The 16024-nt window shown below is 49.1% G+C and overlaps 8 protein-coding genes across 10 annotated transcripts; 3 read left to right on the forward strand and 5 right to left on the reverse strand.

Annotated features, from left to right (window-relative positions):
* The first annotated feature begins 99 nt into the window (after positions 1 to 99).
* PPTG_08083 (hypothetical protein) lies at positions 100 to 1080 on the forward strand. The gene has a single exon (XM_008902993.1). It carries the CDS (start codon positions 122 to 124, stop codon positions 974 to 976), a length of 855 nt encoding a protein of 284 aa, XP_008901241.1. The 5' UTR covers positions 100 to 121; the 3' UTR covers positions 977 to 1080.
* Positions 987 to 3375, reverse strand: PPTG_08084 (hypothetical protein; the record flags this gene model as incomplete). Its single annotated transcript, XM_008902994.1, has 3 exons — positions 987 to 2932; positions 3006 to 3256; positions 3353 to 3375. The coding sequence occupies 3 exons, from the start codon at positions 3373 to 3375 to the stop codon at positions 987 to 989; spliced, it is 2220 nt and encodes a 739-aa protein (XP_008901242.1).
* A 162-nt stretch (positions 3376 to 3537) lies between these two features.
* Positions 3538 to 5408, reverse strand: PPTG_08085 (hypothetical protein; the record flags this gene model as incomplete). The annotated part of the gene is made up of 7 exons (XM_008902995.1): positions 3538 to 4068; positions 4137 to 4277; positions 4349 to 4444; positions 4491 to 4516; positions 4593 to 4990; positions 5069 to 5222; positions 5285 to 5408. 7 exons carry the CDS (start codon positions 5406 to 5408, stop codon positions 3538 to 3540), a joined length of 1470 nt encoding a protein of 489 aa, XP_008901243.1.
* A 1881-nt stretch (positions 5409 to 7289) lies between these two features.
* PPTG_08086 (hypothetical protein) lies at positions 7290 to 7885 on the forward strand (the record flags this gene model as incomplete). Its single annotated transcript, XM_008902996.1, has 2 exons — positions 7290 to 7408; positions 7489 to 7885. 2 exons carry the CDS (start codon positions 7290 to 7292, stop codon positions 7883 to 7885), a joined length of 516 nt encoding a protein of 171 aa, XP_008901244.1.
* PPTG_08087 lies at positions 7828 to 8699 on the reverse strand. 2 transcript variants are annotated; one of them, XM_008902998.1, is made up of 4 exons: positions 8575 to 8699; positions 8368 to 8485; positions 8227 to 8296; positions 7828 to 8148 (listed from the first exon to the last, which is right to left on the reverse strand). In XM_008902998.1, exons 1-4 carry the CDS (start codon positions 8683 to 8685, stop codon positions 7950 to 7952), a joined length of 498 nt encoding a protein of 165 aa, XP_008901246.1. In that variant the 5' UTR covers positions 8686 to 8699; the 3' UTR covers positions 7828 to 7949. The 2 variants fall into 2 exon arrangements, with proteins under 2 accessions (XP_008901246.1, XP_008901245.1); XM_008902997.1 differs by having other exon boundaries at positions 7828 to 8296.
* A 2893-nt stretch (positions 8700 to 11592) lies between these two features.
* Positions 11593 to 12992, reverse strand: PPTG_08088 (hypothetical protein). Its single transcript, XM_008902999.1, has one exon. It carries the CDS (start codon positions 12318 to 12320, stop codon positions 11763 to 11765), a length of 558 nt encoding a protein of 185 aa, XP_008901247.1. The 5' UTR covers positions 12321 to 12992; the 3' UTR covers positions 11593 to 11762.
* A 297-nt stretch (positions 12993 to 13289) lies between these two features.
* On the forward strand, positions 13290 to 14624 carry PPTG_08089 (hypothetical protein). The gene is made up of 2 exons (XM_008903000.1): positions 13290 to 13866; positions 13935 to 14624. Exons 1-2 carry the CDS (start codon positions 13395 to 13397, stop codon positions 14435 to 14437), a joined length of 975 nt encoding a protein of 324 aa, XP_008901248.1. The 5' UTR covers positions 13290 to 13394; the 3' UTR covers positions 14438 to 14624.
* Positions 14153 to 15977, reverse strand: PPTG_08090. 2 transcript variants are annotated; one of them, XM_008903002.1, is made up of 7 exons: positions 15775 to 15977; positions 15611 to 15683; positions 15464 to 15511; positions 15344 to 15391; positions 15173 to 15268; positions 14817 to 15095; positions 14153 to 14758 (listed from the first exon to the last, which is right to left on the reverse strand). In XM_008903002.1, exons 1-7 carry the CDS (start codon positions 15786 to 15788, stop codon positions 14705 to 14707), a joined length of 612 nt encoding a protein of 203 aa, XP_008901250.1. In that variant the 5' UTR covers positions 15789 to 15977; the 3' UTR covers positions 14153 to 14704. The 2 variants fall into 2 exon arrangements, with proteins under 2 accessions (XP_008901250.1, XP_008901249.1); XM_008903001.1 differs by having other exon boundaries at positions 15611 to 15977.
* Positions 15978 to 16024: the final 47 nt, after the last annotated feature.

The raw sequence follows: 16024 nt of genomic DNA on the forward strand, positions 1-16024 counted from the left end.
TAGTAATTCGAGGTATACCAGCGATCTTATCGACCGTCTTCAAAAAGACGACCCCATTGAAAACTATTCGTACACTCGACTATTAATTTTCTGCTATCAAGATCACTTTCCGAGGTTCAGAATGGAGGGTTACTTGATTCGTGTGCCAGTAGAAGCATGCTTTCCAGACCCACGTCCTGCTTGGAGACAGATATCCGGCCCGGTTTACTCGCGTATGCTCTACTACATCGTCGAAGACGGCTACCTACGCGGCTACCAGTCACCGTGCGATCTCGATGAGCTCGTGGAATCGTTCCAGCTGACCAGCCATCGCATCGAGGTTAACGCCATGTACTCGCTCAATATCTTCGAGATAAAAGCACGAGCTGTCAAGCTGCCACCAACGCAACAAGTCGTAGAAGATACTTCGAGCTCGAGTTCAGACAGCGATGACGATGACGATAGAAACACCAAGCGCGTCGAACCGGCTAGATTATACAAGCCACAAGTCGCTCTCTCGTTGTCATCACAACCATTAAGTGGCAGCTATCACGTTGTGTTCTTCGCCCCCAACAAAGATCTGGTCAAGAAATGGTCGGTCAAGTTGTTGAACTGGAACCGTTATGTCTTTAGCTCCTGCAATGATCCAGACGAAGATGAACTCAACTTGTCTAAAGCCGAGATCATCGAAGCTCTGCGTGTTGTAAACGCCGCCGATCGATTTCTGAGACCAGTCCAGCTACGCACACTTGAAAGCGCCTCAGATAATGCTGTGAGCTCACCGCGTGCTGCTCAAGTCGGTATCATTTCAACACCGGTCGACAACGTGGCAGAACCAAGCAGTATAACAAATACTCGTACTCCGACCGAGACCTCCAATGCCGCTGAGTCTGAAGTAGTGAAACCCACCGCTGTTTCTGCACAACCGTCGAATGCGTGGTGGCTTGTCCCGTTAGGAAGATCCAAGAGGATTTCAGCGTACTCTTTAAGACGTTAGCACGAATCATTCAACCTGCAGCTTGTAATTGAACGCTCCCTTCAATGTCGTTCCCCTCAATAAAGTGGCAACTCACTCTTTGCGAGTATGTTCCTACAATCTTGAACTCCGTTAGTTGTCGTTCAGCCTCTCCATATTGAAGAACACTATCGCCTTGTTCTTCCATCGGGCCAATTGAATCCGTAGGAATCACGCGGTAGGTCATCTTCATTGAAATCTGTGCACTGAGAGGCACTTCTTCCTTTGAAACATTGATCTCAATCGGCTCCATTGAATGTGCGTCTGGACAGATGCAATACTTCTCATTGCCAAACAAAAGATGCAGAGCGTCGAGGATATCCCCACCACCGTGAGTACGTGAGCTGTAGATTATCACTTGACGTGCAAAACGTAGCGCAGTCATCTCTTTCACGTTCACTGACAGCGACGTTGCAGTGTCTCGTGCTTTCATCGAAGTTTCTCGTCTCTCTTCTGTGCATTTCAAAATTTCAAGTGTCAACGCGAGGATATTAGCTTCCAGCGAAGCCCCTGCGAGGACAAGACCGTTTATTTTCACGCAATCCCGCTGCAGATCTTTCAAGGCTTGACCGAGTGTCCACGACTTGTAGCGTTCAGCTCGCGCTGTTCCGCTGCGTCGGTCAATCTGCGAATACAGCGAATACAGCGGAATTATCAATGACTGCTGGTTATCAATACTCGTAGAGCATTGCGTCAATATCTCCGTCCATGTGGCCAATGGATTCGCAGCGATCTTGAGATCTTCAGACTCTGATTTCGCAGGTTCATTATTTAGTTCGCGCATTCGTGCGAATAACTTGCTCTGGCTCATTTCAGCAGATATCAACCTTACCCACAGCGTAGCTTCAGCTCCAGAACTTACGTCTAAAACGAGTCGCATCCTGCCATTTGCATCGAAAAACGCAAAGGCATTGCGATGCAGCTTTGTTGAGTCCTCTTCTTGGATGCTTTTCCTCACACTCCAGTCGGTCTCGGATAGATCAATCTGACTCAGTGGACTGTTGACTTTCAGTAGACGTTTGCTTGTGTCCGATATGCTGCCGTCGCGGTCACGTCCCAACTCAAACACGAAGTCCGCACAATGCGTTCGACTCGAGAAAAAGTAGAGCACGTGGTTGTCACACAGACAAGCATATTCCTTACGCTGCGATCTCCAAAATGCCCCCCACTCTGCACTGACGACCCAGCCTTCTTGAATAACAGTGACTCCTCCATCCTTGCCAGCAATATCCCATGATAACCTTCGAACCAAGCTCTCGTTATCATCTTCTGACAGGGAAGTGGCTGCACTTGAACCAAAATTTATGTACGTCAATGTAGTCACCATCGTCCTCACCAATGATAATATCTCGCACATGCTCAAGGTATGGCCACCCAGTATTGCATCACGAAGAAGAAACACCAGTCCTCGTACGTCCATGTGGACAAGATGGATGAGATTGATCAATTGCATTCCAGCTCCCAGGAGGACACGTTCCGTGTACTTACCAGTGTACTTGCGCTCTTTGGCATCACTTCTAAGCTTTTGAAATTGGGTAAACAGCAAGCGTTTTCCTCCAATCCGCGAGGTTAAACGTCTTCGTGCACGATGCCTTCGTAAACGCGATCGTATCACGTTGGAATGCTGGATTAAGTCCTTACATTTCACCACTGGGTGGTGTTTAAATCCTGTGGTTTCCGCACAGTCTTGGTTCGTTCTTTCCTCATCTCGAACGGCTCGGACTTGCTTCATCTGACACAACGGAATCAAAGTCGTCGAGGCTGGTCGAACTGCCCCCACTATGTTGTGAGGGGACGAGTTGATGATCGGTGATATCCTACGGGATTGCCGAAAGCTTAGCTCAGCAATCCACTCGGGAGTGTCAATACTAGCAATCTGAAACTCCAGAATGTCTAGCTCTTCGACTTGGTCGACTACAAGCGCCTGGGCTTTCAACTCTGTACGATAAAGAAGCAGATACACCTCTTAGTATTTGAACTTACAGACAGTTCACTCAGCGGCCATATTTACCTGATTCCACGCGAACAAGAGTCAGCGTTCCTCGGCTGAATCCTTTCGAGCGACAGCCTAAAGTCGTCTCAGTGGCTGGATCATTGTCACAATTGTTGTTACCATACGAATCGTAGCCACTTTCCCCATTTCGATCGATTCCATTAGTTTTCTGGAAGCTGGCGCGTTTTTCCAGCGTCTTCACTAGATCCGCTACCGTCATAGTCGCTGTACACTCCATTCGAACAAGCTCATCCGTCGGTAGAACCACCCTAGAACAAGACCACACGTGACACTAAGATCGACCCATTCCACTCCAGTATTCACTGCCAACACAGCGGAATCCCGTCCATTTAGGTAGCACTTACCTCACACACGTAGTCGCCTTCATCTTGGCCACTTTAACTTCAGATCTTGCTCCACAGGAAAGTCCGTTTCATTGACCAAACGCCGCTACATGCGACTCTCCGGGCTAATTCTAGTTTAGTCCTGGAAGACATGGATCAACTAACAAAATGAGACCCGCTCACCTTCATCTTATTGGGATTTTGTGCTAGTGTGGGATGTAGGCGTTCCCGAAGATATCGGGGCTTTCTCGAACGAGGTCCCATACCCATGGTTCGTCGTTTTTTGGGTTGTAGGTAGTCAATGGGAAGCTGTACGGCAGCGGTAGGAGCTCAGTTGGCTGAGTGTCGGACCCTGCAACGTCGGAATGTTCAGCCGCTTTACTCGCAATTGTCACAAGACGTGATGGAGTTCCATTTCTTTGACGTCCCAACAATGGAGGCAGGAACATGACACCGAGCTCGTACGACCTGATCATTAGCTGAGTCTTGTTCTTCTGGAGCGTACCCCACGCAGCTTTGCTCAAGTTTGAGCTGGTGACAATGGCCCAGGCCAGCTCTCCTGCTCCATCATCGCTCGGATTAAAGCGAGCATACGACTTGATGTGCGGCATGGCGTTTTGGCGGTGAAGCTCCGACGGGGGCTTCCACTTTCGAAGATACTTGTGCAAGAACGGCTTCATATTCTTCAATGGGCAAGGAATCGAACGCCCAGAGTTCCATCCCTCAAGAGAGTTTCTCTGTTATTACCAACAAAATCGAGTTAATAACAGAGGATTTATTCTGAATATGCAGAAGATAAACGTACTACATCCTCAACCGAGGGCCAAATTATGTGCAATGCTTGGATTGGCATGGATGTGGAGGATATAATCTTCTTCCCAGGCAAGAAGCTCTCTGCAAACTCTCCGAAGAGCCACTTCTCGTCAAGCGACCCTAAGCTAGAGAACTATGTAGACAACGCAAGACAGTGTGAGTTTTGATGGTTGCAATCTGGAAGACATCAATATAGTCACATACCTGGCAAATCAACGGGTTGTCTGTCGGAGGGATTTTGTACATTTTCAGTAGCCTGTTCATGCAACACAGAGTGTACGTTAATAAAATGCTATAGCTCTGATCTAATTCTTCAGAGTAGAGGACGAGCAACTTGCTTGCGTACGCGGAGATGCCCGTATTTCTCCATATCTATTCAATAGATACAAATTCTCAAATGTAAGCATAAGTAGACGAATGATAATACTGCTCAATGCCTCCTCTTCACCTTTTCCTTTGTGGACACCAGGGACCGACGGAACCAAAGCAACCCTTGCAGTTGAAAAGTCAAACCGTTTGAGTTCTGCGCAAAACAGCTTGACTGGAGCTCCCAGGGACGACAGATAATGGACCAGATCGACCTCAAAGTCACTAGAACTGCCAGAGACAGTCTCTTCCTCTTCGTCCTCACTGTCAGCAAGAACCTTTAGCCCAAAGTCCTGGTACCACAGTCCTTGTGTCTTGGAATTCCAGTCGTTGGACAAGAAATTGGCCGTGAAGATCGCCACTCGCACCTTTTCCGAATACAGCGCCACCAACATCTTAGTATGGTGGGTTCCGTACGGAATAGGCAGCGGCGGGACAACAGGCGTCACATTAGAGTATTCTCGGCATTCCTTCGTCATTCTGTAGCGGCAAAGTATCAATAATACGTTCATTAACTTCATCAACTGACACTTTAACGGTATATAGGCAACATCATACCCCTGTCGGTCTCTCTCTCCGTGCACCAGTAATACCGGCACTTCAGTCAGTCGAGGGCATTCGGCGAACAGCCATGGGAGATCGTACATGTAGTTGGTTAGCAGGCATCGGGAGAATTCTCCTTCCAACAGATCGCTCAGACTCTTTGCGTGCACTGGGAATGGCAGATAAATAGTGAATATTTGGAGAGGACATAGGCTGGAGAGGTTTACGCACGGTTGTGAGCGGATGGGGCAGTCTTCAGTCGATTTAAGTAAAAGCCCAGCTCAGACGGAGCTGTATTAGCGCCTGTACTCGTCGCAAGCTTCTGCCGCTTGAGTGCGCGGTTGTCGTCCGCCATTCCTCTAGAGGAAGTTACTACTTATAAAACTTATACTATACCTGCAACTTGCGAAGGGAAAAAGCCAATGCACACTTTTTCTAAACAAAGTACTTTCTTTTACTACCGGCCCTTCAAAACACCTACCGGTATTTAAAACGGTTCTTTTCAAAAAAAAGTTTTGAAAACGTTATAAAGCACTTTTTCTGAAAAAAGTTCTTGCTATGACTGCTCATAGCCACCACACCAAAATTTATCCGACTTCCGACGTTTCCGACGCTGTGTGTGGATTTGTATGCAATACAAAAGCAAGTATATTAACAGAAGAAAGTATGGTCATACAATTTTGTTGTAATTGCGTAAAAAGACGTAAAAAGGTAATTTCGTTATAAGAATGATTGGCTTTCACGTCAAGTCGAGGAGCCGAAACGAGTCAACGCGTGTCAGTGCCCGAGTGACCACCCAGGAGGGTGAATTGAGGGGGCCGTGCCGAACCCGGTGCGGCCAGCAGGGTTGTCGCCCGCCACGAAGAACTGTGGCGGGTTAATTCTCCCTCGGGCCTCCAAAGAGTATCCCTGTCTTGAGTTGTACTCACCTCCACCTCAGTAGCTCAGTGGTAGAGCCCCCGAAAGGGATGGTCGTTGGGTCCGATTCCCACCTGAGGTATTTTTTGTGATTGCTTTGCTGGGTGTGCTAGCAGTGTGTGTGTGGCAGGTCCCAAGTGAAGCGGCAGCGCCATGTTGACGTGTGGTGACACGAAGCCTTGAGTGGGTGAAGCTGTGTGTATGTGTATGTGTATGTGTATGTGCGTGTGTGTTTTGAAGCATCTATTGCGTGTTTGTTGGTACAAAAGCTGAGAGGTTCATGTGCGTGTCTTTTTTGTTTTTGAAAAGTGGTCAACGAATGGCTGTTTACCAACGTCCTTTTCACCTGTCCTACTCTAGGATTAAGCCTAGTTGTAAGAACCGTTTGAATATGTTCAGAACATTTTTTGACTTCATGTTTGTATCGAGATATACATATTTTGGCTGAGCTTCCGACAAATATATGTCGGAAAGCGTCGGAAGCTGTACACCTAGCCCTAAACAAAATCATTGGCTGAAACTCAAGAGAGACGAGATATGATAGGCTAATATTCACAATTGAGTAGCAACGGAGAAAACCTGTAGAACGTTCTGTCGGAAAGATCACTATAATTCATCCATAATAAAAAAAAGATCAAAACTGGGCCGAAACCAATGCGCACTTTTTGTATACAAAGTACTTTTTTTGGTGTCCAAACTTCTAAGTCAAGATTCTGTCTGAATGCAATATCATGTAATAACGTAAAAAAGTACTGAGTTAGGAAAAATGTCTAATTTCAGTACATTACTGTAAAATTTGAATAAAAAATCTTAAGTAGAAGCAAAAAAGTACTTTGAATCGATAATGTGCTCATAGCTTATGGCCCACTTTGATCTTTTCTTTTTTAGAATGGTGCTATGAGCGCTTTTTTCAGCAATAAACCACTTTATTCAATCGGAAAACACTTTCTTACGATGGAAAATACTTTCTTGTGATGGAAAATACTTTCTTGATAATTTCAAATTCCAAGTGAATAGATCGGAAATAATTGATTCTAGTTTTTCGGAAATGAGCTCACTCATATTTGGTCACCATATAAACTCTAAGTGTAGTGGTCCATCAAAAATAACCGATCCTCAAGAAAGCAAAACTCTCCTCCTTAAGCTGCAAACAAATTACTAATGTTGCTCTATTTATGTGGCAAACACCAAATCTATTTACTAAAAATACATGGATAGCCCAAAAAATCTAAAAAAAATAGTGTTTATCTAAATTGCATGATCTAGGATTTTCTAAATTCAATTTGGGTCCACCTTATTTTCGGTTTCACTACGAACTATGCAGTCAGGAGGAGATGTTGACCGCGCGCTAAGCAGCATCCGAGCGCGGGCCGACCACCTGCGCCACACGGTCGCGCGCCTAGAGCACAACTTGGCCTGGAACCCGGCCAGCACCTGGTAAGAACGTAGTACCATCTTCCTACAGCCCCAATGCTATTACCCACTGCTGATGCGTTGTATCCTTTTATTGGTACCAGGCCGGAACTACTGAGCCAGTACATGGTGATCTCCAAGCAGCTGGAGAACATGAATGAGGAAATTCCCGACCTGGTGCAGCACTTTGCATGTGTGCCGAGGATGTCGACGCCCAACCCAGCTGATATTCCATTGCTGCTGCGCACTCGCGAGGACCCGGAGATGGAGGAGGAAGAGCGGCAGCTCATGGCCGACAAGCCGCGTGGGAAGAACACAGAAGCGTTGCAGAAGCTTGTGATGGCGCATAACGATGCGGTCGAGAGTCTGGAAGAGACGTTTAATGAGATGTCGGATGGCCTGCTCAAAGCTATTCGAGTGAACAAGTACGTGGTCAAGTCCAAGCCGCAAAGTACGCAGACCCAGCAGTTCAAGTACATCGAGTCCGGCACGTACGAATAGATGGCGAAGTGCAAATGTAGACAGCGAGCCTTAATGTTACTTAGTTATATTCTAGTTGTACGGCTTACTCTTCGGAGGAGCGGATGGAGTCCAGCGCATCTCGCTTGGCACGAAGAGCAGCGAGGGCGCTTTCGGCGCTAATGTACGACGGTACCATCGATTCCATGTACCGCAAGCGATTCCACGACGGAAGGAACGGCAATCCCAGACAATGCATGTGCAAATGCGGCACTGAAGCAAACGGCGAGCGATGGAAGCCAAACCTACACAAAATTGTAGCATTAGCATTGAGCACAAGGATTGCAACGAAAGGAGCAATAACGGGGCTCTTGCTAATGTACCGGCAGCTCTCATTGTCCACGAAGCCGTCTTTGGCGAGAATCTCTTTTCCTGTCAGCAGCATGTGCTCAACTGCAAAGTCATAGCAACGGTTAGATGGACAAACAGTAGTGTTGACATAGATTTGCTGTATTTGTACATACGCAGATCGTAGTGCGTCGGTGTGAGGTCATCCACGGACGGAATGTGCTCGTGTGGGATCACCAGTATGTGCTTCTTGGCGCGCGGGTTATGGTCCAACATGGCAATGACCTTGGCATCCTGCAGCAGTGATAAAAGTCAACTTTCCGCACTCTCACTTCACACAACTCAAAAGCAATCGACTCCAGTAGCAACGCACCGCCTCCTACCTCGTATACGATGTGATTCCTCGTCCGAAGAGTCTCGCAGCAGAACGCGCAGGCACGGACACCCCACATACGTCGTTGGAAAAAAAAAATAGTCAGAATAGAGTCTGTCATCAGATGATACTCAGATTTCCGACTCAGACACAAGACCAATTACACATCCACCACCACAAAGATGCCAACTTCTGAGCTGCGTAAGTTGGAACGCTACGCTACCATCGCGGACGCCATTGCCGTGGTTGAGACCTTCGCGGAGCAGATACAGAAGCGCCGCGTTCGCGTCCAGCAACCAAAGCCATCCAACAAACAGACACCACTCGGTTTCTCTGAAGCCGACTCAACTACCCCCACCGAATCGATAGTTGACTCCTCCACGTCCGATGCTGTTCTACTGGAGTGCGAGAACGCGCCAGCCTGCAAGTGGTTCGTGCGTCTATCATTCGTCAAGGGCGAAAAGAAGTGGAAGATCTCCAGTATGAATACAGTCCACCACAAGACCAAATGCAGCGAGAGCAGACGTTCGAACACCTCGTCCATGGCGACGGATCAGTTGCTGGCCAGTGCCAACGCTAGCGCAGCGGCAGCGCTGGCTGATACTACTGTAGATGAAGCTGCTGCGGCTATGGATGCGCCTGTGGACATTGGAACGGTGTTCTCCAGCTGGAAGGAGGCCCTGGCTGCTATCCGATCTCTGGCACTTCAGATGGGACGTCGAGTGATGGCGGAGAAGGCAGAGCCGATGACTTGGTGTGGAAAACCCGTGATGGCTCGACGGATAGTGTGTCAAAACAATCGCAATTCTAACTGCGACTGGATGGTGATGCTGGACGAAGCGACTGATGAATCGGAGCGGTATACGGTACTCTCGATGGATTTATTACACTCGAAGGAGTGCCTGGAGACGTGCAACTTTACTGGAAAGAGGAATGAGGCCACACCGCCAACGACAAGAGGCGATCCTATTACAGATGCGCTAGGATTGACCGGTAGTGCGCTACCTGGGTCATCACTATTAGTAGACGATGTCTCGAAATATCAATTGACCCACGAGATGCGCTGGAGTACTGGAAAGGAGGCCACGAAGGCCATCGCCGACTTCGCTTTGGTGGTGCAGCGCAAGCGCGCCAAGCTTTGCAAGCGAAATAACGGCGGCAGCAACAAAAAGTACGTGTGCTCGGACGAACAATGTCTTTGGTTTGTGCGGCTTTCGAAAGGGTGGAAATCCAAGAGCTGGAAGATATCTGCCATGAATTTGAAACACTCGGATACCTGCACAGGAGTGGCAAAGCCCACAGCACGACAGCTTGCAGAACTGCGATTCTTTCGACAGGCCGTAACCACGCATTCTAAAACTTCAGGCACACTGCTGACCGACAATTTCTTGCTGAACTCGGACTCGGGGATTCGAATTCCACGCGGTATGGCTTATCGTGCACAAAAAATGGTGATTAATACGTCTACAGACGATCTTACCGAGAGCTACAAGTTTATTCCGAGCTTGATGGAGTCGTTTGTTACGAAGAATCCTGGCTCGATTGCCAACTACGAAAAAGATTCTCAGGGTCATTTTATTCGTGCCTTCATCATGCCGAATGCGTCCATGGCTGCACTTGGAAACCAGCAGCAAGTTTGTGGTATTCACGTACAGCACTACTCTACCGTAAGTTATCAGGGCTGCATGGCGCTGCTTGTTACGCGCGATGGTAGCTTACAATACCAAGTATTGGCGTTTGCATTGTTGCCGGCGAGCGACTTGGAGCATATGAAATGGTTTATCGCGTTGGCCAAGCGTGGTGGTGTTCGTTTCGACGGGAATCCCGTCTTCTGTTCGCATAGTGAGCACGGTCTCCTCCGTGCTTTAGCTGAGGAGGCACATCATGCGAAGATCATGTTCTGTGTTCGAAGTCTGCTGGAGAAAATGGCACGTGACAAGAATATTCCTGCTCTCGGGCCATTGGAAGAAAAAGTTTGGGAGCTACAGCGACAGGAAACCGAGGAGGCGTTCTTGAGAGTTTTTGGCGTTCTCGAAGGATTCAATACCGCGGCAGCAGCATTTCTGCGCTCTGTACATCCCAAGAACTGGGCGTATTATCCAAATCGGTCCATTAAGCTTTACGGCTGGGCTACGACGGGTGCTGAGGAGGCAGTAACAGGCTCTGATATTCAGCGCAGCGACGAGGCTCCATTTGACCTCATATACATGTTCTTAGCCTTCCTCATGGACGGCATTTACAAGAAAAGCCAAGTGGCATCGAAATTGGTACCGGTTGACGGCCAGAGGTCGATCCTGCTCACACCGGGAGCCGATACAGTTTATCGACAAGAACGTGAAGCTGCTACCGAGTACACTGTGCGTCGATGTGATGAACAAGTCGCCTTCGCTTGGTTAACGGGAGCACGTCCGAAGATCACTTACAGGATGGATTTTGCGCTGCGTACGTGTACTTGTGGGCAGATGTTCCAACTGGGTTGGCCATGTCGTCATTTTATTGCGGCGTCGATGCATTTTGCCAACGAGGCGGTGTTGCTGGATAGCTTCGACCCGATTTATAAGGCGACAGCGTACGTGGAGGCACATCGCAATCTTCGGATTGAAATTCCTGTTGCTGGGGATCTACACAAAGATCAATCGTTGTTACCAGCCACCCGACCACGCAGCACAAAGTACAAGAAGCGTCCGCGTAGTGGTGGTGGTAATAATGGTAATGTCGTCGATGAAACGTCCACAGCAATGATGAGTTCTGCGCCATCCGCCATATCTGTCAGTAACGAGGTCAGCTCGGCACCTCTAGCCAAGACTCCTCGTCTGGAATTTGACTCGGACGTCGTCAATAGTCTTGGGGAGATCGTGTGAAAATGTACTGTAGTAATTTGACGCTATCGGATAACTGTATGAATGCAAACAGATACACTGTGTCGTTTGGCAGGAATAAAATTGCTGATCTAGTACTTGTACAATGCACGTACTTACTTGTATGCCTCGTCGTCAGCCCCAGCTCTACTAAATGTACAAACAGTTAGCTGCGAAACCTATGTTGATAAGGGAGACACGCAAGTTGAAAGGATTGCATTAAAAGTTTTTCATCGGAGTGGCAAGAAGTCAATACAAAACGCAATTGTCAAGGCTGCCGAAAAGAAAAGAAGAAAAATCACTTGTCGTACATCTTGGCATTAAGAAAGGTCTGTGCCGTTTATTTGCTGACACTAGCCTTGCGCACAACCTTCTTGCCTCCTTCTGTAGCTTTGACTGCGTGGGCATTCTTGAGCTTGGTCTTCGTGTGCAGCAGCGACTTACGCTTCAGTGCCATCCGGTGCATGTGCAGCGAGTTCTTCGCTGGTCGTGCACGTACTAGCAGATCCTGACCCAGCGGTCTCAAACCCGAGCCTGAGGCTGCCGTGGCGGGAAGCACCCCTGCTAGAGAGATGCCGTAGTTCTTGGCCAGACAGAACTGTAGATCACGAGGCTCCAGAGTCGTAGATCGTCGGTGCTTGGCCAATTTTCCAGAGAAGTCCACCACATCCTGCACGAAGTCCGATGCCATGTCCAACAGCAATTCCTCCACGGCCGGATGGAAGCAGTACTTGGGATCGATGGAGCGCAGCAGCTCACCCAGCTGGCGGTTGGGCGTAAGCGCTTTGTGGGTCGTGCTGGCACTCGCGAACGAGTTGATTGGCGGTGCCATCGGCTCGTTGAGACCTGCTGAAGGCGACAAACCTGACGGCAGCGGTGTCTTCTTGTCGCTCGCCATTATTTTTGCGACTGACTGCAGCTTTCGTCCGAAACTAGCATGTGCTTCTTTTTGACCAATGGGATGACAATATCACTTCAACCTGTCCTGCTCGTCCAAAAGCACCTCGGCATGAATAAGATGAAGTCGCTATGTATGCATGACAATTGCATAGTTACTGTGAAGGCAGTTGCATAGTTACTGTGAAGGCAGCATACAGACGCACTGACCGCGTAATTGTTCTCGTGACTCGCAGACTGATGTAGGATGAGATACCCTACAGACCATCCAACCAGGCAGGCATGGGGGACGCATATTGCGTGGCCAATAATTGGCAGCACGCAATCGCAACTTGCACACTCCTACCGCTGCACCTATTGAAAATTGATGTGGCGAAGTTTGTGATCCTGGCATGGATTGCTACGCACGACAAAACCAGATACCACAGGCCACCCGCCTCTAGAATTATCTTGCTACTCCGCAAATGACCTCCGAGCAATCATTTCATCGCCGCTGTTGCGCAGTCTTCTGCAAGATACACGCAGCTTACAGGATATGGGGAACCTTGTCAGTGCGAGTTCGCGAATCATTCAGTGCTTCTTAGTGCCAGTGCGTCACCACGTGCTGGTCAGAGCGCCTTTGAAGTGGTTGGCCCAGACCGCATGGACCGCGCGTTCTTTCGGTGTTGATCGGTGGTCATAGACTGGGATCGTGAAGGTCGAGTCCACTGACGCGCATGCTGAAAGAACGATGTCGTCTGGAGCGTGCAGACCGACCGAAGCTCACCGTCGAGCCTCTGGTGTTTGGAGCGTCCACCCGCCGCATCTATGGTCGTTTAACGTGCGCTGATTGGTTGATCGCTTTTTCAGCTCACCTGCTGTGTGCACCACACCAAGGTAAACCTACTTCAGATTGCTGATTGGATCATAAATACAATCTATACGACAGGTAATTGGCTAAAAATGCTCCATGACGGCCATATCTTGGTGTAGCACCGCGAATGCGCGTCATCGAGTCGCGTCCGCTGAGCTGTTGCCAGCGTCACTTTGAACTTCGCCGGCTCAAGCGCAAGCGACACAAGATCCCTATCTCACGATGTTCCACCGTGCATTGAAGAGCTCCTCGCTGCTGATGCCCCGCGTAGCGGCGGCCGTGCCTGCTCAGCTGGCACGTGCATCCTCGATGGCTTTGCCCACGTCGCTTGAGCGTCTGTTCGAGAACAACAAGAAGTGGCGCGAGGGCAAGAAGCTGCTGGACCCGGACTACTTCGACAAGACGTCGCAGGGCCAGCACCCGCAGTATCTGTGGATCGGATGCTCGGACTCGCGTGTCCCCGCCGAGGAGATCACGGGTCTGGCGCCTGGTGAGATGTTCGTGCACCGTAATGTTGCCAACCTTGTGGTCAGCAACGACATCAGCTCGCTCTCGGTCGTGCAGTACGCTGTAGAGCACCTTAAGGTCAAGGACATCATCGTATGTGGCCACTACGGCTGCGGTGGCGTCCACGCCGCTGTGGAGAACAAGCACCTGGGTCTGCTAGACAACTGGCTACGCAACATCCGTGACGGTAAGATACGCATCCCGGTGGTACTGCGCTTGCTTTTGTCTAACGAGGGCTTTGATTAATTGCTGCAGTTGTTCGACTTCACAACGATGAGCTGCAGGAGATCGACGACCACGAGCAGCGCATGCGCCGTACGGTGGAGCTGAACACCATTGAACAGTGCATCAACGTGTTCAAGATCGGACTGGTGCAGCGCCACCAGGTCAAGTATGGCTTTCCGCGTATCCACGGCCTCGTGTACGATCTGAAGAACGGCCAGCTGAACGAGATGGACATCGACTTCCAGTCTTACGTGCGTAAGTACCAGTCTATTTACAAGTTGCACTCCTTCCCGCAAGGAGAGGTTCCTCTGCGCCGATCGCAACTACAGGGCAACATGATTAGATCTCTGGTTGAGGGCCACGAGGAGGAGCCAGGCCGTGTAAGCGCCAAGTTCGTCAAGCGAGCCATGTCCAAGGAGCCCATTCTCTTCAGCGAGACGGAGATCAACAGCGCCGTGGCCAGAGCACAGGAAGGAGAGGCCGACAACAACACGGTCGACATCGAGAAGCTCGCCCGATACTTCGACCACTAAGTATCTCAGTCCGAATGAACTTTTACAGTTTAGAGGACAGCCTCCTGCTGTCTTGTCCCCATCAATTCGCATATAACCACAAAAATATAGCCAAATGAACGACACTGTGAGAGCGCTTGCTTTACTTACTGTAGTTCCGGCGAAAGCCTATGCATGCGCATCAATACAGTGTCTTCGGTGCACTAACTTACTGTAGTTTCATAGCTCGCTTTCCTAATGTCTCCAAGCTGTTGGTTGAACCGAGGCACAAGACCTCACTGAAGCAGCTTAGTTGCACGAGCATCCATTGTTATTGCCGCCGCTTTTGGTGTTCTCGGTCAGCTTCAAGCACCACAAATACGTTAGATAGATTCGGTTGTGAAGCCAGTGTAGAGCTTACCTTGGTGCCTGTAGGTCTGCTGGATTCACCAACCATTTCACGAATCGTAATCAGTTCTGAGGCCATTGTAAGGAACGCCTCCTCCACATTTTGCGCGTTTTTGGCGCTTGTCTCGAGGAACGGGATCGATAAACTGTCTGCGAAGGCCTTCGCTGTCTCGTACGACACCGCCTTGTTGTCGCTGATGTCGCTCTTGTTGCCCACAAGGAGCTTGCATGTGCCTTCGCTGGCGTATCGGTTCACTTCATTCAGCCAGTCGTTTACATGATCGAAAGATTCCTGTCCGATAAAAAAAAATAAAGAGATATGAGAATCACACTCGTGTAATCTACACGTAGCCGACAACGATTAGATACCTGGCTCGTGACATCGTACACCATGATAATGCCGTCTGCACCACGATAATACGCACTTGTGATGGTGCGGAAACGCTCCTGCCCAGCCGTATCCCACTGCAATAATACAACGTAAGCCAAAATCCAGTTAACAACAGCCAAGAGAACAACAGTGGACAGCTCGCCACTAACAATTTGGAGCTTCACAGTCTTGTTGTCGATCTTCACTGTGCGAAATCTCTGTAGAGTGCACACGAGACTTCGTCAAACCGGTGTCATATAGAGCCAATATCCCCCCCTCAAATCACGTACAAAGTCCACTCCAATAGTGGTGATGTAGCTCTCAGTGAAAGCATCATCCTGTAGCGTATCAACAACATTAAACATCAGTCGATCCGCAATGCTATAGAGGTTTCTTGGCACCAAGAAAGCAGATAGAGCAACGGTGTATGCACCCACCGCAAAGCGCAACAGAAGGCAGGACTTGCCTACGCCCGAGTCGCCAATCAGCACGAGCTTGAATAGGTGGTCGCTGCATAATATTACCGACCGCATCATCGTTAGGATAAACGGCCTCAACGCTCGAGAAAAGTCGCAAAGAGATATAGAAGAAGAGAACGTACTAATCCCTCGACATGGTCGTTCTGTCTGGATGCAAGGCCTCACGCTACTGGACGTGAAGGAAGAGAGGATGCTCTTGATACTGCTGCTGATGCTGCTGGCGACGCGTCTGCTCTCACGTGGATGAAGAGAGACAAAGGAAAGAATGCTGCTGCTAGTGTCGCTTTAGTTGCTAGCTGGTCCCTCTAAAAATAGCCACCTTGAAGGAATCAGAAATTACAGGGGTGTATATCAGGCTGCTTACAAAAATCA

Source organism: Phytophthora parasitica (assembly GCF_000247585.1).
Source record: "Phytophthora parasitica INRA-310 unplaced genomic scaffold supercont2.15, whole genome shotgun sequence".
Taxonomy (NCBI): domain Eukaryota; phylum Oomycota; class Peronosporomycetes; order Peronosporales; family Peronosporaceae; genus Phytophthora; species Phytophthora nicotianae.